Source organism: Thalia democratica, chromosome 7 (assembly GCF_965202585.1).
Source record: "Thalia democratica chromosome 7, ktThaDemo2.hap1.1, whole genome shotgun sequence".
Lineage (NCBI taxonomy): Eukaryota > Metazoa > Chordata > Thaliacea > Salpida > Salpidae > Thalia > Thalia democratica.
Genome location: NC_139171.1, coordinates 41,407,871 through 41,431,741, shown reverse-complemented (window position 1 = coordinate 41,431,741; position 23,871 = coordinate 41,407,871). Strand labels below are relative to the sequence as shown.

General features: G+C 24.3%; 1 protein-coding gene across 1 annotated transcript; it reads left to right on the top strand.

Moving 5' to 3' along the window:
- The first annotated feature begins 1,356 nt into the window (after window positions 1-1,356).
- Window positions 1,357-22,931, top strand: LOC145840457 (chromosome transmission fidelity protein 18 homolog). The gene is made up of 22 exons (XM_082947721.1): window positions 1,357-1,423; window positions 4,261-4,449; window positions 5,568-5,709; window positions 8,040-8,134; window positions 8,361-8,515; window positions 9,749-9,832; window positions 9,922-10,143; window positions 10,273-10,419; window positions 11,013-11,143; window positions 11,742-11,865; window positions 12,020-12,159; window positions 12,606-12,699; window positions 13,592-13,713; window positions 13,926-14,030; window positions 14,173-14,302; window positions 15,389-15,613; window positions 17,064-17,213; window positions 17,829-17,959; window positions 19,833-19,989; window positions 20,177-20,290; window positions 21,861-21,924; window positions 22,559-22,931. The coding sequence occupies exons 1-22, from the start codon at window positions 1,363-1,365 to the stop codon at window positions 22,669-22,671; spliced, it is 2,895 nt and encodes a 964-aa protein (XP_082803847.1). The 5' UTR covers window positions 1,357-1,362; the 3' UTR covers window positions 22,672-22,931.
- The last annotated feature ends 940 nt before the right edge of the window (window positions 22,932-23,871 follow it).

Here is a 23,871-nt window from a genome sequence, read left to right as displayed (position 1 = left end):
TAAAAGTAGCTTTGAAAGCTCTTATAATGTTTATTACAGTTTTATAGCAGCATGAATCATGATTGATACAGGAAGTAATTCATTCTTACCAAAACCAGCATCTTGAAAGTCTTTCCATCCCCAAAGATTTGACTGTGCACCATTATCAGCTAATGCTCTTACCACAATAAACATATTTGTGCTGTATTTAGTAATTTTAGTTGATGTAAGTGTATGGTCTATAGATTTGGCTTAGCGCAATATTTTTCTTTCAAATTTAGTTTTATTCAACATAATCCACTTATTTGCTTGTAATGACATTATCTGGGTATCTTGTTGCTTGAAACAGGAATTAAAATCTTGCTGTTGAACAGCATCTTTCTTTAAACGTTTGCACCAACAAGACAAACTGTATTGGAAAGGTATTAATTTCTCAGTTTCTTTTTATTTGAATGGATAGAATTACTAAGACTTATCTTCCACATTGAGACATTGCTTATTCAGACATTCTTTTTATTTGAATGGATAGAATTACTAAGACTTATCTTCCACATTGAGACATTGCTTATTCAGACATTGAAAGGAAGATACTGCTTATACAGTACATGAGTTCTCCGTTGCCTGCCTACCTATTTCCTTGCTTTAATTAAAAGAAGTTATATCAAATGATGACCTAGATAAGATATCTTCAATGCTAAGAACTTTTCTTATAGTATCATAGTCACCTTGCATCATGTCTTTTATTGCTTCTTCTGTATAACTTGTCATACTTTTTTACCACATTTAAACTCACTGACTTTTATAAATTACAAATTTCTGCTTTGCAGCAAACACAGGTTGCAAATGTTCTAAATGATTTATTGTGCTCTTGATGCAAGCTCATAAGTTCTGCCCTTTGACCCAATTGCAACTTTTTTGACCCTACTGACTCCATCAGTTTAGCCACATGTTCTTCTGACTTCGCCATCAGCCTAGGATCATTTACTAACATACGATCGCTAAGTTTGTCATTAGCGCATCAAAAAAACTGTATGCTTACTTTTTGGCTGCTTATGTTTGACCCAGTTTTGAATACCTCCCACATGCAAATGAAAGCAAGCCATGTTTCATAGCTGATCCCCTATTCTTGGCCTAGTCACTTGAGGTGCATTTGGCCTTATAACATCTTTTGACAACCCAGAATTATCTCATATTCTACTTTGTGCAATGCAAGAATTTTGCAGTTGCTATCTTAACTATTTTTACTCATTTTGTAGTTTGCTTTATGAAAATATTATAGCTAAATTAATGCTTACATGTCACAATTTTCTATAAAATAATTTTCTATAATCTTTCAAGCAATAAAAGAGTATTAATACCTTATTATAGAAATAAATAACTAAAATGAATTTTAATCCATTTGGTGACAATGATGATGAATTTGATGCATTACAGGAACTAGAAGGTTTTAAACTTATTGTTTGTTCTTACTGTTAAAACTTTTTTTTTTGTTAGATATTACTTAATTCTTTTATTTACTGTATATTAATATTGTTTATAAGGTTACTTGGGAATTTAAAATCTGATGATTCAAGTTTGACAATTCAAGTTCTTAAAAAAATGTTTAAGGGGGGCCACATCTTATAAATGAAAAAATTTATTTTTGAAAAAAAAAAAGCTCTTGTAGATCTGGATAATAAGATTATGATGGTACAAATAATCTGTAAAAAAGTAATAATAAAAACAGAAAACAAACTATAACTAATTTTAAGTTTTTAAACTTATTTTCAGAACATCTCAAAAAATTATTAAAATTTTTATCATAATATAAAAAATACTCAACTTGGTCTAATTACAGTCATCTCTTGCAAATCTGTGCATATTATGTCCACAGCAAAAGTGCGTAATTAAACAAGATAATGTAGCTAATAAACCAACTATATTGTCTGTTTTCTTATAATGCATCTAATTAAATTTAGGGACCTTACTTTTTTTTGTTTACTTAAATAGTTTTATTTGAAATTGTACATATATGTAAAAAAAAACTTAACAAAAATTGTTTATATGCATATATACATTTTTTCTACTTTGTTTCTTGACTACCTAAGATTAAACTTTTCTAGCATGGTATTAGAAAAATATATTTCTTATATAGAGTTAAAATGAAACTTAATGTCATATATTTATATATTGTGAGAAACTGAACATTGTATCTTGTTTGATTTAAAGGTATAAAAGGGGGTTAAGACACCTAAAATAGAAAAAGCTCAATATTGTTGAGTTCAATAAAAAAATTCAATAGGCTCCTTATCAAAGGCACAAACTAGAAATATATAAATATTTATTTTAGTAAAAATATTCTCTTTCTCTATTTTCAAAAATATTTACTTTAAAAGTTTTGGAAATATATATAAAAATAAATATATTGTTAACTAAATGCATACAATGAATTTACAATATTAAAGAATTTTCTTTTATTTTGTATTTTTCAGAATTTAAAATGCTTAACTTAAATGAGAGCGCATACTCAAACAAATGCCCAGATTTGCAAGAAGTGACTTAATAAAATTGTGTTGGTAAAATGTTTTTGTTTTTTAACATTAATTAAAAGAGATATAAACAATATGTAAGAGTTATGTTAGTTGTGCATCTAGTTTATAACTAATTTTAAACGGTTAAAATATCTTAAATGTAAATGTAAAAAAAAATTATTATTTAAAGATTCAAAAAATACTTGAATAAAAGCAATAAAATTGCAAAAATTGAATGATAGTTTTTAAAATTATAATGTCTTTTAAAAACATATCAAATTAAATGAACATTGGATTAAAAAAAAAATCATGCATGAATTATAATTTGAAAAAAATCTAACCAAAAAAGTGTTTTTTACAAAATAAAACTTTAAACTTAGCAATACTACTTCTTAGTGTGACTTATTGTTATCTGTATTGTTTAAAGTACTTGTTTTCTACAAGTAAATTAAAAAAAAATATCTAAATTAATCTACAACTTTAAGTTGTTAAGTATTACAACAAACTTTAAAAAAATACATTTTCCAAAGTAAACTGTTATCCTGATAATAACATAATTAATAGTAAAATTGCTCAAAATAAGTTTGTTTGTATTAAAAGTTACTTTATCTTTCAATAAAGACTTAAATGTTGTATGTTCTGAATTTTATTTAAAAACAAACTACAGTTATGAACATATAAAACTAACATGTTTTCTTAAATTAAAAAAATCAAAGTTCTATCAGATGAACAAAGCTAGTTTAAAACTCTGGTAAAATAATATAGCTGAACTAGGCTGGTCAAAATTTGTAGCTTTTCAAAATTCATCTAATTAGAATTTTCTTTGAAACTTAAGTTACTTACTGTTGTAACTATAACGAGATTAAGTCAAATACTTTGAAAATTTATATTGAGAATTTTGGTTGTTATAAAATACAACAATTAGTTTTAATTTTTTTTAAAAGTTCAAGATTTGGGATCATTTTTCTAAACTCTATAAAGTGAATTTAAGGATTATCTCAAAAAAAAAGATTTTTGTTAGTTCCAGCCAGTAATCCTAAGATCAATTTTTAAATCTAGTAAAAAAAAGTTTTAATACATTATTTACCACATTTCTTAAATGGTTGAGCTCTTATACAAAGTTGACAAACAATTTATTTATTAAAGTACCAAACCTTTCATATATAGTTCTCTAAATATTTATAATATAAAAAAACAACTAGTTTTCAAATCGTTTACTTAGTTTTGATGCTTTATGCATCTCCTCAGAACGATAATAAAGAATAAAGTAAGATTTTTAAAGAATAAAACAAAAAAACACATTAGTTCTCTAAATAAATATTTTAAAATATGTTTTTAAACTAGAAATTTAAAAAAGAATAAGTTTTTAGTCAGTTTGAAATTGTAGTTGCATGCTTCAGTCTTGCACTAAAAGTAATTTGTACTTTATAAAAAAATAAGATTTAAAGTTATATTTGCTTCAATTTTTTTATGGGCTGTGTGTACCAACTGAAGATTTAAAATCCCTAAGCGATATACTATTAATATAATTTTTTATATTTTTTGTTAAACTTAGAACTTAATAGTATATTGCAGTGTTTTAATCTGAAACGAAATCGATTAAAAAGAATATCAAAAAAAAATCATAGACTATTAAAAATTGGTAAGTATGGTTAATTTTATCACTAATATGTTATTTTTAATATTAACCTTAAATATTTTTTTGTTAGTTAGCAAATTTAGTTATGTATAAATTCAAATATCCTTTTAAAACTAATGCATTAATTTACAGAAAGCATTCAAAATGAAAATAAGATGCAAAACGAGTTGGAGATGGAAGATGAATTGTTGGCTGAACTTCAGTCTGAAAGCCAGTCTTCTGTTAAGAGAAACTTGTTTCCTCCACATCCAGATCATAGTGAATTTCAGGAAGAATTAAATGATTTAATTATGGATATTGATGAAAATGAAGATTTGATGGGTACAGTAGTTTTTAAAAAAGAATTACGACTAATAATTAGTTATACAGCTAAGAGTTTTGTTAGGAAGTTTTCTAAACTTTAAAACATACTCATCCTCACTTTTTTACTTAAAGGATTAGCTAAGTATTAACTAGTTAGTCAAAGCAAATAGACTATGCATACTAAAAAAATAGAATATATGTTTAGTTTTTAAAGCTTGATCACCTACTTTACATCTTTTAAAGGTATGCAGTACTTTTAATTTTATACATTATTATATTTTACTTAACTTTTATACAAAAGTTAAAGTTAAACTCATATATCAGGATTTTTATAAACTCTTTCTAAACTTTTGAGGATTTTTGAAAAGTGCTTTTTTGTTAAGATATTCAGGCTAGTTTATATAGTTTTAAAAAAATCTCAGGCTAGTTTTTTGTTAGAATAAAAAATAAATTTCAGTTGATTTAGTTATCACTGTTAATTTATAATGCAAGAAATTTGCTAGTTTAAAGTGTTTGTTTCAAATTTATATTAAACTTTCCACCTTGTGGTTAGCTCTACTAAAATGAGCATTTTTAAGTTTTATTTAGGTGCTTAATTTGATATTTAATATGTTAAGATTTAAAAATATTTTAGTTTTGTAAAGTTATTGTAGTTCTTTATATACTACTTTGAAAAATAATTTTTGAACTAAATACTGCTATGAAAAGAAAAGGAGTAAACATACTTTTGACACTGCTTGCACTTTCTTTATTATCTTAAATGTTTTTAGTTATCCAGGTTTTTAAGCTTTCATAAGTGTATATTAAAAAGTATTTGGTAAATAAAAGCATTCTGTAAATAAGTGTGTGCTGCTAAAGCACTTTTTTTTCAAAAATATGCTCTAAGTGGTTTTTAATGAAGCATATACAAGCTGAAGGTAAAGCTGTTTTTGTTTTATGTTTAATTATTTAAAAACAAGTCTCATACCTGATTTGAGCTGATAGCGGGCTTTTTAGTTTTAATATTTTCAAAATAATTATAACTTATTGCTATTGAATGCTAAATGTAATTTATAAAATATGCAAATATTTTGAAGTTGTACTAGCTAGTATACTTATATTAGTTAAAGTAAAAAGCATCATATTAACGTTTATAGAACCAAAAGCTAAAAGATCAAAACTGGAAAATGAAATGTCTGAGATTTACAAAATTGCTGAAAAATATGGCATGAATTTTAATTCAAATGAGGATTCTTTACCTACTATTGGGGACTGTCAGTTAGATATTGCTCACAGAAAGTAAGCTACAACAGTTTTCAATAAACTTTAATTTAAAAATAGTATATGTTTTATATTCTTACAATTTACACTTTTAATTTTTTATTAAAATCACCTTTAGAAACTTGAATGGTTTTTGACTAAAAACTTTATTTTCTTATTAGATCTTGTGTAAAAACTCTTTATCTACTACAATGTATTTCAACTTTGCACAAAATTGCTTTAACTTTTAACAATATTTACATTTAAAAGTTATAACCTCGAAAAGTCGATGGTTTTAAATTTCTTAGTTTTTTTTTGAAATAACCTAAGTTTAACAAACCTGAAAGTTATTAGTTTACAAAATAACCTAAGTTTATGAAGTATAATTTATTTATTATACTACATACTTTCACAAAAAAATTCAATGAACGCGTATTTTACTGCATTTAAATTCAATTAGATTAAAAGATGTTAACAATATTTAGAAAGCTTGTATCTGATATGTTTAAAAAATGAAAACAACATACATAAAAAAGTTAATATAGTACGAAATAAATTATTTACAAACATTTAAATTAGCTTATTTTTGTTTTACAAAATATAGAAAATGTAATATGTTAAACTTCTACTTATAAAAAAAAAACACACTTAAAACATCTGTTTTATATATCATGTGACCCTTTATTATTTGATCTTGTTATAACTTGATGAAGCATATTAGTTTATATTTAAATTTATTTTTGTTTTAAACTAATGTTACCAAAATTTTCTTTACTTACAATACAATACAGTTATTTCACAGTCCTAAAGAACTTAAATAAAACAAACCAGAAAATATTTTATGTATATTATAATTAGAAAAGATGTATTGTGATCATTTTCATTTGTATTTTCTAAATATATGTAAACTATATATAATTAACGTTTTATATACTTTTTATTTAAAAACTTTTTGATTTTATGATAAAATTGGTTATACTTTTGTTCTTTAAAAAAGTATATAAAAAAACATCACTATTTAGAATTTTAAGCTGTTTTTTGTTTTCAAACACCTGTTTTTACTTTTGAAAACAATTTGTTAGTACTCAGTTTAGTGTTGCCATAAAACCTGGAGTCCTGGAAAAACTTGAAATTTTGACAATCTTGGCAAAAAAAAGAAGGTATTTTAGCAATAAAAAATAATAAAATAAATTAGATTAGTATATATCATGTACAATATTTTTTTGTATCATTTAGAATTTTATTTATTGTAAATCACATTCAAAGTAGCATTAAAGTGCTTTTTTAATATTTATACACTACTTGACACAGTTTTTTACCTAAAGTATAATTTTATACTAAAAATGGAAAAAAAAACTTGTACTATCAAAAACCTGAGAAATATTCAAAAACTCAAAGTAATCCTGTTAATTGAAAACCTATTTTTTAAATACAGTAACCTCTCGGATCTTTACGCACTCGTGACGTTACGCACTCTCGTTTAGTTACGCATTTCAGAGTTCTATAAAATTCAGAAAATATAAATATAAATTTTTTTTATATTGCACAAATTAGGTTTAATGTATATTTCTAAATTACAATATGTTTTTGAATGCTAACACACTTCTCTTTATTTTTAGACTTTGTAAATTTATGTATCTTGACTAACTGATAAACATTTAGTTATACCTCAGTATATCAGAAATTTTGTTAACAATAAGAGATTAAATCAAAATTCTGAAATAAACATGACTGTGTTTAATAATGAAAGTATAATGAAATAATGAGAGTTTAAAACACAAAGAAATAATATAGCAGTCTTGCCCTATATATTAATAAACACCATTTTATAAGTGTAAAGAAATGCTTAATTATAAATTGAATTTGCTAAGTAGAATAGAATATAAATGACACTTATAAATAAAGATAAAAATAATTTCTACTTATTATTAAAATAGTAAAATTATTTCTACTCGTATTATTATTATTTTATAAACATTCCAATCCTTTTTTTTTTTAATATATGTATAGTTTTATCTGTTGTTTTCATATTTATAAATGAAGTAAACAAATAGTTTAAAGTGGGAAAGTGCCCAGTCTGCTTTTAACTAGAAGCAATATTAAAAAAACCTTATAGTGAGTATATTTGGTACCTCTCGTTTCTTTACGATCTCTCATATCTTTACGCACTTTTTCTGTGGACACAATGTGCGTTAATAAGCGAGAGGTTACTGTAAGTTACTTTTCAAATTGTTACTGTTATAGTACAACGAACATGTTTCTTTCAGATTTTTACAAGAAAAAGCTATTAACAACCAATATTTTTTAGCATTTAAAGTAGTTTAATAAAAATTTATAGTTAACAATGTATTAAAGACCAATAATTTTAGAAAAGTGGAGAAGCAGAAAACAAATATTAAAACAAATGAAGAATTGATTAAAAAAATTTTAGATATGCGTTCAGAAAAATATGAAAGTAAAACAAGTAAGTACAACAATTTTTGTGTTTGATAAAAACTAAACAAAAAGTATCTTTAACATAAACCAAAATAAGGCTTTAATTAATTTTTTTATTATTGTATTATTGTTAATTCAATTTAACTTGATATAAACATGTTAAAATTTAGAATAATTCTTCTCTTTGTTCATGTATTTAATTATCGATTTTGTTCATACAATATAAATTTTAAAAAGTTTATAACAAAATAAAGAAAAAGATACTGTTTTATCAAAAAATGGAGATAGAAATAAAATTAAGTTAACTCAAGTACTTAATCATCCCCCGAAACATTCAAATTACATCAGCTGTACTTCGTCTGATTGCAAAAGAGTTTACTTGAGGATGAAAAACAAAACAAACAGTGAGGTTTTTAACTTGTGTTTTAGTTCTAAATTAACAGTAATGTTCAAAGTTTTTGAAGTATAAAGTACTTATTATTTATAAAAAGTAAGAATAATAAAATTAGGTCATTAACTTACTGTTAGTGGTTTAGACCAGTAGTCTTCATAATGTTTAAGAAAATTTTAGGGTTTACCAAACTCCCCTAGGGATGTACAAAATTCATTTTGAAACTTACACTTGATATTCTGCTGTTTGAGCTTTGGGGTGCACATATCTTATTTTTGAGTTTAGTGTTCCCAGGTTTCAGTTGCCGTGTTGAACACCTTGTCCAATTTAAATGCAATTTAAAAGCTAATTGATAAAATTTTGTTATATGTTTTATATTTAGATTTAAATTAAACGTTTTAAACCGAAATGTAATAATAAATTCATTAAATCTTCATTTTAATTATTACAAAGTCATTGAGAAGTTACTATTTTTACACATTATCAACACCTTGTATTTCATTAAAAAAAAATTCTAAATGAAAAAAGATGAATAAAACTTAAAGCTATAATAGTTTTTTTTTTTTTTTGTAATTTTTAAAAAGACTCTTTTTACGTACTATATATATTGATATGCAGAAAGACATCCATATACCCCTGATAACATATTAGTTTGAACGTATTAAATTAAAAATATTAGAAGCTTTTGCAGTTTCTAAGATAGATTTTCTGTTGAAAGTAATGTTATAACTTAAGTTATACTCATATAGAATATATAAATTTCCAACAACTGTAAGCTTTTATTAATTTCCTAGTGTCAGTATTTTTATACAAGGTGTAAATAGTCATAAAAAGCTTAAATAGTTTTTACGTAGATTTATGATTAGACTAGGAAAAATTATTGCAACATGTTTTTCTGGTTAAAACTTGGTTGGTTATAAAAACTAAAGTCAATATATTGCTATTAATACATTAATTATTTTTTTGCGCTTTATTTTGAGTAGTTGTCCTAAATGAATATAAAAAACGAAGTTGATTTAAAATTGTATATAAAAGTTATATTTTTTAATGGTATTTTATAAAACCTCTAACAACCAACTTATGTAACACAAGTTTAGTTTTGACACTTTTTAATAAAATTGTATTTTTTGGATTAATCTGAAATCTAAATTTAAATATCGAGAGATACTCGCTTTGAAGGGATAAATTATATATTAAAAAGCTATTTATGCTTAAAATTTAGCTGTTTTTATTTTTTTTTTGTTCCAACAGATTAAAAGTATAAGCAATGGAATTGTTACTACTGGATTTCTGTCCCATTCAATGGAGGAAATGCGTCAAATTGTTTATGATAAAGTGAGTTGTTTACTAAGCTCCATCTTAATTGGCTTATCTGTATAAATTTAATTATAAATGCATAAACTTAAACTCATGTAAATAATTAGAAAAACAACGTTCGAATGAACTTTGATTGTACAAGAAGTCCAGTAACTCCAATACCAAAAACGCCTGATAGTAGTTTTGTAAAGAAGATTTTGACTCCAAGTTTCATGGAAAATACTCCAAACAAGTCTCCTAAAAACAAACTTTCAAAAAATCCTGCATATAGCCAGTTATGGGTGTCAAAGTTTTCTCCTAGTCACTACGGTCATTTGCTTAGTGATACTGTAAGTCATTATAACAAATAGAAACTTAAAACTGTTTAATATTTTTTAAATGATTAAAAAATAAGTACTTTTCACCTCGCTTATGAAGTATAAATAGGTATATAAAAGGTTTGTTAATTATTTATCCAGGGTCTCAACAGATCATTACTTCAATGGATTAAACTTTGGGACACATGTGTTTACAAAAAAGAAATAAAAAAGACTAAAAAAAAAGAACCAAAAATACAAGATAATAACAAGTACAAAAAATACTACAACTCAAACGAACTAGATGAGGTTTTATTGACCACAATTTAATATTTTTTTGTTTCTTTTGATAGATATGTATGTTTTACTTGTACAAGTACAACACAGTTTTATTTCTTTTTTTTTTGTGTTTTTAATAATGTACATAGTTTTTGATGCGACCTTTTTTAATTTTAACTTTTAAATTAACAATTGAAATTTTTATATAATGCTAGCGAAATACTATACTTTTAATTATTATTTTTTAAATTTAAATACTTTAATTTTAAGCTTATTTATAGTATGTCTTTAAATAATAGATCTTAGTACTTTTATAATATTTTTTAATAATTTTTTTTTTAACTAGCTTATAATTCTTCTGAATAATATTACTTTATAAAACTAAATATGAATAATTTGTGAATGCTTGATGTAATATTTTTTAAAGTCTACAAAATAGTTTGAACGTTTTTTCATAATCTGGTGTTTTTAAGAAATAATTAAAAACTAAGAATTTTAAAGATACAATTTTTACCGAAAAACTTCTTTATTACCTTGTATCTATGTGCTAGGTGTACTTAGATTTGTTTTTCAGAGGTCAACTGTGCTTGTTTTATAAAATTAAAAAATTGAATTATGTATAGGAATTAGATGAAACAAATCGACCCAAATTAAAGAGTGCATTACTGTGTGGTGCACCAGGTTTAGGAAAGACAACACTTGCACATATTATCGCTAAAAGTGCGGGCTACCATGTTGTTGAGATGAACGCTAGGTAAGAAAAATATTGTTTTTCATATCTTTATGAATACTGTTCGCTTATCGAAAATTTTACATGAACTTGAAAAACTTTTTAATAAAAACTGTTTAGTTTTTTAACTAGTTGTGTTTAATATTTGATGACATATAACAAATTTAAGTGCGACAGTTAAAATTAGTTTCAAATTTAAAAGACTTGATTTAAACTTCCCTTTTAATTTGCGTATATTCAATTTATTTGTGTAATGTATTGTTTGTTCAACGACAAAAAATACGCTCAAAAAGTTTGGTCCAAGGACCTGGTGTACGATAAAACCTTTCGGTTATCGAGTCGTACACCAGAACAGTTGAATGTCATATCCAGGACATATTTAATTTGCTTATAACAAAGCTGGTGCAAATTATAGATTTCAAGTTTGTTTAAGTAAACCTAAAATACATGTAGTTTCTCCCTTAGATAGGTGCAACTAGAAATTTTATTAATGTTTACTTTATTATATTTTACTGTAGGTATAAGTTACAACCAGGGCTAAATTGTTTTATTAAAGTGTTACTATAGTAAAATGTTAACAAGTATTTTATACAACTCACGTTTCAAACATTATTTATTCCAGCGATGACCGTTCTGTAGATGCATTTCGTCGTAAGTTAGATGAAACAACACAGATGACTTCCGTTTTGTTGAAAGACAAACGTCCAAATTGTCTTATCATCGATGAAATTGACGGAGCTCCTGTTGTTAGTTGAGAGCTGTTAGATTATTGGATTTTTCAGTCCTTTTTTGGTACTTTAGTGTATACATAGTTTTTTAAATTACATCGTGTTGTAGTTTTAGTACTTTTTTAGCAAATACTGTAAAATAAGTAGATATAGAGTTTTATAATTTTTGTAGGCATCTATAAACTTTTTGATTAACTATATGAATCGTGCAAGAAAAAGTAAAAAAGATGGAAACAAAATCAACTTGAGTATGAAGAACAAAAATAATCAAGAGATTTTAAAAAGACCAATAATTTGTATCTGCAATGACTTGTTAGTATTGGGTTTCATAATATTTTTTTTTTTGCAGTTCGGTGCATGTGTGATGATAAATGTTAAAAAATTAACAGTTACGTTTTAATGATAATGCCATTTGTACAAACAACATATTTTTAAAACCCAGTTTTAAAAAATTCATTAAATTAAGTTTAATGAATAAAAGCTTTTCAACTGATAAAATGAGTTTCAGACCAAATATTTAATTTTGAAAGGCAAAAATTTGCCGATCCCTATATTAAAACATGTTTAAAGGTTAAACTTAGAAATGAGTTAATCAAGTTTATATACTAAGTGTCTTTAACCTTTATGAAGTTTTTTTTTCAATATACTGTCTTGAAAAAAGTTGTACATTTAGGAACTACATACACAACAACGATTTTTTATAGTTTATGTTGTATGGATGAGTTGAATATTAAATAAAACTTATAACTTAATAACAGGTATGTACCAGCTTTAAGAAGTTTGCGTCAACAGAGTTTTGTAGTTCATTTTCCACCATTAGCAAAAAACAAGCTTGCACTTAGACTTGCTCAAGTTTGTTATATATTTTGCGTTAATTTTAGAGTGTTTTGTATACCTACAAACAACAATAGTATAAAAATATTATTTTAGATAAAATATCTAAAAGTTGATAATAAGTTTAATTAGTATGCATGATTTTTCGTTTGAGTATTAAATAGTAAAATGAATAGGACGCTAAGTAGATATTAATTAAATACAACAGAGTTTGTTTCAATTATCAAGTGCATAAACTACTACTAAATATTGAAAATATAGTTAAGACGTGCACTTCTGCATTTAGACAATGTTTTGTCATTAAGCATTCCTAAATTAAACGTGGATTTAATGAATAGTTATAATAAGGTTTTATATAAAAAAAAAGCGTGTAAAAAACGTTTTAAAATTAATATACTTTTTTCATATTCTTGATAAGTTGAATTTGAATTAAATTTTACTTGAATGTTGTTCCATATTATTTTTAATTTTAAAATGTATCAGAAATTTGATAACGTATATGTTTTTTACATTTGAACTTATAAAGCAGTTGTAAAATAAGACTTAACATATTTTCAGTCTAAGTTTAGAGATGTAAAACTAGTCACTTTAACTAAATTACTAATAGATATTTTTATATCCTAGTATTTAAATCCTGAAGCACTTAAATATGTTTTACTAGCTTTAAAAGTTTAGGTAAAAGCAGTATGTTTTTTATTAAAGGGCACAATATCTAAGAAAATAAAATAGTAATAACCAAAGTATTATGGTACTACATATAATTTATATATTTAAAAAAGGTAAATTTTATTTTTAGTTATTAAGTTTAAACTTTAAGCTAAACTAAAAATTTGTTAGTTAGTTTTTGTGTCGATAAAATTAGTTTTGTTATCGATTAAGTATTAGTAGTTAATGCTTATGAAATGTAAAGGTGTGCAAAATACAAGGTCTACAAAGTGACATGTCAAGTCTACTGCAGCTGTGCGAAAAATCAGGTAATGATGTGAGAACTTGCATCAATACGCTCCAATTCGTCAGTAATAATTGTAACAGGTTAGTTTTTAAATTTGTTTTGTATGTGATGTTATAAAGGTTAAATAGATAAAAACCTCGGACTTTTACGAGCAACTTACTTTATTGCATTAGATCTAGAATAGAGTTTTGTTTAAAAAATAGTTTTGTTACGAGTAGTTTATTGTAGATTAAAGTTATTATATTATTTTATGTATGGCTAGTTAGAATAATAACATTGAAAACTGTTAAAGACTGTCAATGAGCATGATTAATAATCTTGAAATTGGACAAAAAGACTTGAATACTTCCTTATTTACTGTTTGGACTGAAATATTTCAACTTCCAAAAAACCAAAAGTTAGTTTTTATCTTTTGTAGCTTTTACTTTTTTATAACAAAGTTTAAATTTATCCTTATAAATTTAAATTAGGTATATAAAAAGTAGTTAAAGGTCTAAAGTAAGAGACAGAAAAATTATTCATTAACTTCATTTTATCAGAAAAATAGAACGAGATTCAATTAGAGTACAACACAGCAGAAATAACATTAAAATGAGCAAACTTTCAAGAAGAAGTTATCAAGTAATGGATGTTGTCGCAACACATGGTGATTACAGCAAAATTCTTGATGTACGAACTTCTATATATAATTTTCATCAATACCAATTTCTTCTACATGTTTCAAAATAGTTTAAGTTTTAATAAAACCATGAAAGTTGTTTAAACATGACTTTACCTTTTTTAAAGTTATTTTTGTAATATTTTCAAACACATATTTACCTTCAAGCTTTAATCAATTACCAGTTTCTTTTTAACTTTCGACATTTGATATTGTTTTGTAACTATTTTGCACTAATAGAAGAAGCGATATGAAAACAGTGTGTCACATTGTTGTTAAACATCCTTAAACATCAGATTTAATAGTATAATCTTTGAATGTTTTTGAACATATCCTTAAGTTTTGACTTCTGTAAAATCTTTAATGTTTTATTTGACAACTTAAATTTAATCATCGAAAGTCTCTTATTAACTTTTAAAACTATTTTTTTAAATGTTTAGTATAACTATAGATAACTATTATCTTTATATTTTTTTGTTTAGTGTATAATTTATGAAATTAATAAAAAAAGTTTTTCTTATTAACCTGTAAGCTGATGTGGTGTATATCCATTAGCGATGCATACAAAAATCTAAGTGAATATATGATATTTCAGTTTTTTGTTTTAGCTTTTTTTTGTATTCAGACGTAATAAAATGCTATTTGTATTTTTAGTGAGCCAGATAAGAAATGAGGAACTCTTTTGTTTTGTACATTTTTTAATGAATGAAATTAAAATTATTGAACAAACTGTAAAAACTTATGGCCATTATGTATTATAGTATAATACATATACTCTATCGTACAAAGTTACTTTTTAGTTAATTAAAAAAATTATATTTCAGGCTAATAAAATGTAATACTTTATTTTTAGTTTAAACATATCACTTAATTAAATTAAATTTATTCATAAGACAATGTTTAAATAAATGGTTTTATGCGTGTTCTTATTTCCACATAGTTTATTTTTTTTAATAAATTTATTTCGTTGAATGCTTATTGATTAAAAGTTTCCAAAATAAATTTTGAAATATTTTTTAGGTAATTAAAACTTTTGAGTTGAATATGTTTTATTACGTTGTATTTTACTTTTTGAACTTGTTATTATTCCTTAACAGGGAGTTTATGAAAACTTTTTACTTATGAAGTACAAAAGAAATGGTATGAAATATTGTTCAGAAATACTAGATTGGATTGTAAACTATGATGCTCTTAACACAGAGATAAAAGTCAAACAAGATTATATTCTTTCTAGATATATTCCATACTTGTTTGTTTTTATTCATCATATTAGTGCTTGTGTTAATCCGGGTAAAGTTAAATTTCCCACATTGAAAAACGAGGTATGTTTAAATAGTAAATTAACTTTTAATATGTTTTCCACTCAATTAATATACTGAAAATAAAAAGTGTCAAGTTTAATAAACAATCTGTTATTTATTTATATAACTATTTTACCACAGATGTTCTTGTGCTAAAACTTTATTTCAACTAACGGCGTTTCACTGCTCTCAAATAAATTTAAGAACAGATCTACGGAGTCTCAAAAAGCTCTAAGAATATTATTCTTAGAGCTTTTTGAGACTCCGTAGATCTGTTCTTAAATTTATTTGAGAGCAGTGAAACGCCGTTAGTTGAAATAAAGTTTTAGCACAAGAACATCTGTGGTATACATTCCGATAAGCTTAGCTTATCAGGATCTCCAGGATTTAACGCCTTATAACGTTACATCTTATAACTATTTTATTAATCTTTTACTTAGTTTAATGCAAATGATCAGTTATGACTTTCATAAGCAAGTTGAAAACATTTTTTTGGTTGACTGCTTATAGCCGCTGTAGTAAAAACAAATTTCGATTATGCATTTGTTTCTAAATGATTTAGTCAGATTCAACAACTAAAGTTTTTTTATTGTTAAACTGATAAAAAGTTAAGCTTAAAATTTTTCTTCAGCGTTTCCACAAAATTTCCTGAAATTCTAAAAAAAACCTGGATTTTGACAATTTAGGCTAGAAAAACCTGGAATTTTATACAATTTATAGATGTTAAGTAGTAAAATTTAGATTTGAAAAGAAAAATATGTTATACAGATAAAAAAATTTGGTCTTCATCAATTTTTTTAAATTATTAAAAAACACATTTAAAGTAGCTTTACAGTATCTTTTCAATGTTTTTATACTACCTAACACAGTTTTTTACCTTAAATTTAACTTTAAACTAGAAATAGACCAAAAAACATGTACTTTTAAATACCTGTAATAAATTTCTTAAAAGCCAGTGGCAACCCTGTCTATCTAAAATTAGTAGTGACATGGACCTATTATTTTAACGTTTTTAAAACTTATTATCATTATATGTTTCCGTTCTAAATTTTTTCTCAATAAAAAGTTTAACTATTTTATTTAAAGATTTGTATACCACAAATTTTTTTTAAACATTTTTAGTTAAATAAAAAAAAAGAAGTCATTTATACTTAAAAAATTCGACAAGTTTTAATTTCTACCTTTAACTAACTTGGAGTTAATAACTTTTGCATAGATGACAGCTGAATTTTTGATAAAGCTTTTAAAATAAACTGTTTATATAACTTAACGTTGGTTAAGGCGAGCTATTAAACTTTGAATTTTGAACACAATACTTATTTATTAACTTTGTGCGTATATATTTTTTTACTTTACCCAACAATATTAAAACTATTGAAGTTTATCCTTACAATTAAAATATTCAAGACTAGTTTTCAAAATAATTTTTCTTTTTAATTAGTAGCCAATTTTATTTGTTTTTTCTTTAAAGATGTTTTTGCTGGAACAAAAGACAAAAAATCTCATGAAGTCATTGTATTCAGATATGGAACCGTTGACTAAGAGTTTCAATTCTCCTCAAGTTCTTTATTGTGATGTTCTATCTCATCTTTATAAAATTACAGCTCAAAACTTCAGACCTGTTAGCAACATACATTTACTTAAATATAAAAGTGTTTTTTTAGTGCACATTAGTTGGACTACAGTTTTTTATTAATTTAGAAAGTTTAGATAATCCATTAGTACTAGCCTATTATCACTATTTAAAAGTTAATCAATTTAATTGAGTTGGTTTTATTATTCCCTAACAAAAACGAATACGGTTTAGGTTTTTTTTACTAGTTTTATCTTTTAATTTTTAAGTGATGAAGTTAAAACGTTCAATCTAGAAAACTCAATGAGTCTTCGTAATTCACAAATACTAAATTTCAAAAACTATGTAAACACTTCTAATTTTAATTATGGTTTGTATTCTATAGTTTTAACGACGAAGACATAGTTTCTAGTTTAAAAATTTGACTTAAATAAAAATTAAACTTGATCAGGATTCTTTTATAAAAACTTACAGCAGTTTTAATACAACTGGATGTTCTACTTTTAGAGTCTGTAATCTGTTAAACAGCATATTCTTTTTAACTCTTAACTTTTTCTTCTTTGTGTTTGTAATAAACTAGGAATGTACTTACACTTGAATCATTATGAATTTATTTACCAAAATACTAGTAGGAAAGGTTTTAAATAAATGAAAGTTATATAGGTAAACAAGCAACTGTATACTCAAATGGAACGCAAGCAGTTAAACGATTTAGTAAACACAATGATTTCATACAATTTAACGTATCGTCAAGAAAAGAATGAGGATGGAAATTATGTTTATGTTCTAGAACCGTTAGTTGTTTCTATTTATTGTTTAGGTTATTTGCTTTCGTAATAGTCATTTTATTTATTTTGTTATTTTTAGAATTATATATAGCAAAAAATTAAAGTGTTTTAGTAGTTTTATAATGGATCAACAACAAATTGTACAAAATTTCGGAGTTCATATATAAAAAGAATTAGTAAAAATTAGTTTTAATTTATTAAAAAAGTTTTATTTTTATTCCTACTCTTGACAGCCAGGTATTTTGCATTTTCGTAACACAAAAAACCATGTAACTGAATTTATTAATTTATAAACTTAAATATTGTTTACTGCAGTGTTCAAAAAAATGTGCATACTAATTAAAAGTTACCAAACATCTAGCAAAGTTAAGTCATCTGATTTTCATCACAATTTCGATCTTAAAAGATTAATGTATTTGTGTGTTGTAAGTAAAATTAATATATATTCATATTCTAAAGTTTAAAACAATATAAGAAAACATTTCGTAAAGTGAATATTCTATATCGTTTCTATTGCTTTTGACCATATTATCTATCAAAACTTTTATTTAAAGTGATAAAAAAAAAATGATTTTCAAACAATAAGATAACTTATTGTTTAAGGGCATATAGGGGTCCGACATTTTTTTTTACTAAAAATAACATTAAATCTTATATGAAAGCTTGAAGTACAAACTACAAGTGAGTTTTTAAAGAGTTAAAAAATATTATATAATATATAATATTATATAAAAAATATTAAAGTGATAATATTATATTATATTTTTGAGATATTGTAATTTTTATAAAAAGTTTCCGATACAAACGTATGGACCGCAAATTTTTCGGGGTCAATTTTCTCGGAAGTTAAAAAAATCACTAAAAACCTATCTTCTCCTTAATTTTTTGAGCTAGAGACCTTAAACTTTAAGGAAACGTTCCTTTTATAATTTAAAAGACTTTGAATGTTAGAATTTTCAAAATATTGAAAAATAAAAACTTTAGATAAAAAAAAATAGGTGGTTTTTTTTTAATAAAAATTTTATTTTTAAAATTAACAAAAATCCTGCATTCAATCTTTTTAAAATTTAATAATACACTTTGTGTGAAAATTTGAGAAGATTGCTTAAAAAATGAAGGAGGAGATAGATTTTTAGTGAAATAGCTTTTTTCGTTTTTATAGTTTGTGCCTTCTATTAGAAACCTATTGAGGTCACCTACTTTGATCGCTCATATTTAAAAAAAATACTTTGAATTTTTTTAAGCGATTAAAAATGTCTGATACGTCAGATAAAACTCCAAAAAATAAGATCAACTTGTAAAAATCAAGGTGGACCCCCCTATGCCCTTAAGTAACCTTAACAAACTATACATTGTGACCATTTTTTTATAGAGTTTTATGACTGTTGTATTTTAGCTTTTTATCTAAACTAGTTATAAAATAAAAACATTAATTGGTTTAAAACTAAGTATTTTATCATACGTATCGAAAAACTTTATTAAGTTATACTCTTAATTTTTGTTTTAATAATAAAGTTTACAATTAAGCTATGTAGCATTTTATCATAACTCTATTATCATAAAATTAAAAAAAATTGATAAGTTTAAAGAAGCTTTTTTTTTTGTTTTTACAAGTTTAATTACATTTCAAAAATGTTTGTATCAAGTACACGTACTTTTATTAATGGCAAATTTTATAAGAGTTCGCTAAGGGTTATAGTTTTGATTAGTTATTAAAAAGAAATATTTTTTGTTATAGAGTAAGTTATTACTATTTTTTGTTTAATAGGAAGTAGCTTTTTCTTCGTATATTTTCAGATATTTTATATACATTTATTAAAAAAAATAATTAAAAAAACTAGCCGTTGATCAAATTTAATTTATGTCGGTTAAATTACAGCAACATAAATGAGATTTGTGGAATGGTCAAGCAAGTTGAAAATAAATATTTTGGCAACTATGCGAACAAACAGTTAATATCAAAAGAAGTAGAAAGTGAAAAAATGAGAAGAAGCGAAAGTCTGTTGAAAGGGAAAAGTTCTAACGCCGTTAATAATGTTAGCTTAAAAATTGCATACAAGTTGTATCTTAAATTTTACGTTTATTTAAGTTATTATTGTTAATTGAAAAACTAGGTTTTAAAATGCTTTTTGCTTATCACTTTTTGTCTTATGAAACTACGCTAATGATTCTTAATTTTTATAAAAACATATTCAGAAAGATTAACTAACTTTTTCTATAAAGGATATGATAAGCACACCTAAGAAAAAGCAAGTAGAAACAAAAACGAAAAATCACCTACAATACAGAATATCAACTCCTCCCAGTGTTAAAAAGAAAGCTCAGTTAAATGAAAAAGTATGAGTATTACTAATAAACTTGCCATAATTAGATATAAGTATTATTACTTCAGTTGTTAAAACGTTTTTTATAAATTAAGTTAATATATGGACAAGTTTGCAAAAGTGTCATTAAAATCAATTGTACAGAGAGTATACATTTTTTCACAAATAAAATTTATTTACAGACTTGTGTTAAAGCTATACAAATGCTATACTATCTTAACTATAAAAAATGTTTCTTTTTAAAGTATAAGGTTAAACAGATTTTAAACTTGATATACTAAAGAAAAATACGAACTATAAATAAGTTTTCCTTAAGTACTTCTACTTATAGTTCGTATTTTTCTTAAATAAATTTTTTAATACCTTTATTTTGAATTCTATCATTAGATATTAGTTTTTCTTACAACTATTTTCCTAAAGTAACTAGTTCTAATAAAAACTAATATAAAATCATAGAATTCTAAATAAAGATATTAAAAAATATTTTTATCTCAATAAATTTTTTCTTATATACACTTTAAATTTTTATTATTAGTGAAAAGATAACTGTACTTATTATTTCGTTAATGTATAAACATTTTTGAAATTGTTATATGTACAGACATTTATACCAAACTAAGTGTAAAAGTAAAGCATTTTACTGTTGTTTATATTATTTCTTTTACAAATACTTTTAAAATAGTTACAATTTTTTTGAAGTAAAAAAAATTAACGACATTTTTCAGTACCGTTTGGTTCAAAGTAAGTTATAAAATCAGTCTAAATCATTTTTTGGCAATATTGGTAAAATTTTAGTTTTTGTCAGTTCAAATGCTTTTAAATATGCGAATTTTTAAAATAAGTTTTTTTTTTTTGAGTAGATAATTAATTTGTAAATTTATTTCTTTATATTAATTTGTTCTTTGTAACCTTAATTTTACTAAAATCAAGGCATCATATTGGTAAAGTATCAGGATTTGTCAGTAGCAAGGCTAGAAAAGCTCTAAAGTCCTAATAGAAGTTTGAGAGTCAGTTTGTTTTTTGAAAAAATAAATAAGTTGTAAATTTAATTATTAAAAAGAGTTTTATTTTTGTAGCCCAGCACTGTAAAGGTAGAATGTTAAATGTGTCTGTAACGGTTACATGACAATTCAAGTTCAGACAACTCAAATTCTTCTGATATTTTTCTGGGGATATATGTTATAAAATAATTAAAAATTGAACAAATTAAAATTGTACTTAAAATCCTATTATTAATTTGCTACACAATTACAATTAATTTAAAAGGCTATATAGTTTTATCTGCTTATATTCCAATTTGCGAGCTGACAACAAGGTTTAGGAAATTTTCAGTATAAATTAAGGCATGCTAGTCTAAAATTGCAATATTTTACGTACAAACCCTGCAAATTATAGTCTTGGGAGTACTTGATGTGTACTTGTTGCAACTTAACTTTTAGCTTAGTAATATTTTATGTTCATAGAGTATGAATTAAAATTCTTTTATTAAAATATTAGATTTTGTATCAATCACTTTGTAACAATTCACAATAGACTGTTAACAAAATTTGAGATTTCAGTAGTTTAATTTGTTTAATTTACAGCCTGTCCAAGACTTCTTTAGCCGCTTTACTAAAGTTAAAAGAACATCTGAAGCTAAAAAGAAACGTAAGTTGTTTTTTTATTACAAGCCCAATTTTTTAACCATTATACGGCAAAACCACAAGAATTTTTTTTCATTAAACTTATAAGTTCATAAAAAATATTAACATTATAACATTCTTATTAAGGTTCAAAATTTATTTACTAAATATTTGTAATAATAACAAATTTAAACAGTACTCTTTCTTTATTACACTAATACATGTTTCTGTGTGTCAACAAGTCAACATATTCCGTTGTTAACACAAATAAACATGTGTTAGTGTAATTAATTGGTTTAGATCTCAGCAGCGGTTTCTCGCGACTATGCCTGCCTGATGAGTCCTAATAAGGACGAAATCGGTCGTAGGTTGTCTCGGATACTGTTGTTGGTGGTCGTGTGGTAAAGTTCATTGTTTGTTAGTGTAATTAAGAAACAGTACTGTTTAAATTTGTTATTATTATATATTCTAGTGAACTTGTTTCACTAGGATCTTTATTAGCAAACGATTAAATTTATATTTTGAACAGTGATAAATGTGTGTATTCATAAACTTATTTCAGTTTTACACAGTGCTAAATTGGTACAATAGTTTTGCTTTCTTAACACAAGTTGGTTTTATATACTTGTTTTGTTTATAAACTGTATAAAAAATTACAGCTGAAACTATTATTAACGACCCCGGAATAGGAAATTCTCAAGTCTGGTTCAAATATAATGAAGGTTATTCGAACGCAGTACGAAAAACTCTATACACTAAAGATTTTATGTAAACATTTAAATTTTCATATTATTTAAAACATTTACTTGTTTTACAATTAATGAAATTATAAAAACCTTTTTATAAAATGTTATTTTATACTATAAAAATATTAAAAAAGTTTTTGTTAAATACTTTATCTTAAATATATTTTTGAGTTTACTATAAATAACACGTATGTAAAAATAAAATTGAGTATAAGCCACCACTTTTTTTTAATGTTTTCCTTAATTTAAATGTGTACACTTAATATGACAAAAAGGTTTTAAATTATACCCCGATTTAGCTGTCTAATTTATAATAGACCTCTTTTTTTTTTCTATAAAATCTTTTAGATATTTTTTAAAATTCTTAATTTTATTTAATAAAAAAAGTCTACACTTGTATTTATTTTTCATTACAATCGTTAAATTTTACTTTAAAAAAATATAACTAAGAATATTGTTTTTAAATCGACTTTATAGAAGTAAGCTAGCTGAACTGTTTTCTGTTATCTTAAAACTAGGTTTGACTACAATATAATGTTTTTTACTCTATGTTTAATTATTTTTAAATATTTGTTTAAAAAGTTTAAATTTTTTACCGTAACGATAACCTTTTTTTAGATGTTCTTTAGTTCACAACTAATTTTTTTGTAATACTTTTAAATAGTTAAACTTCTGTTCATAAAATTAAGTAAACATTTTATACAATAAACCGAAAGTTTAAAATAGTGTTATGAAAAGTATAAATTTAATGCATTTTTTTCTCAAAAAAGCAATGTAGTCAGTAGCATAGAGGTTTAAGTTAATATTATCAATTGAATTTATTTATGCTGGATCTTTGTTTATAACTTTTGTATGATATTGATAAGCAGTTTTGTACATAACTAGCCGGGTTAATTAGGCATAGACGTTCGCGGGCAACTTAACTTTATTAAACTTACAATATTTTTTTTAATGACCAAACTACAACAAGATAGAGATAAAAATAGCACCACAATTTACTCACAATTTAATTAATATATCATACATATAACTTTTAAATAAAATATATTTTAAAGTTTACTTGGTCAATACACAGTTTTATAACTATTAAATAAGGCGCAGGCTGGATATTTGCTTAATGGGTACCACGGGCGTGTTTTGACTGGCTTCTTGGAGCCTATATGACCCCCGAAGAACAAAATTTGGAATATTCAATAAAAACGTAGTTTAACAAAAAACTTTTCATA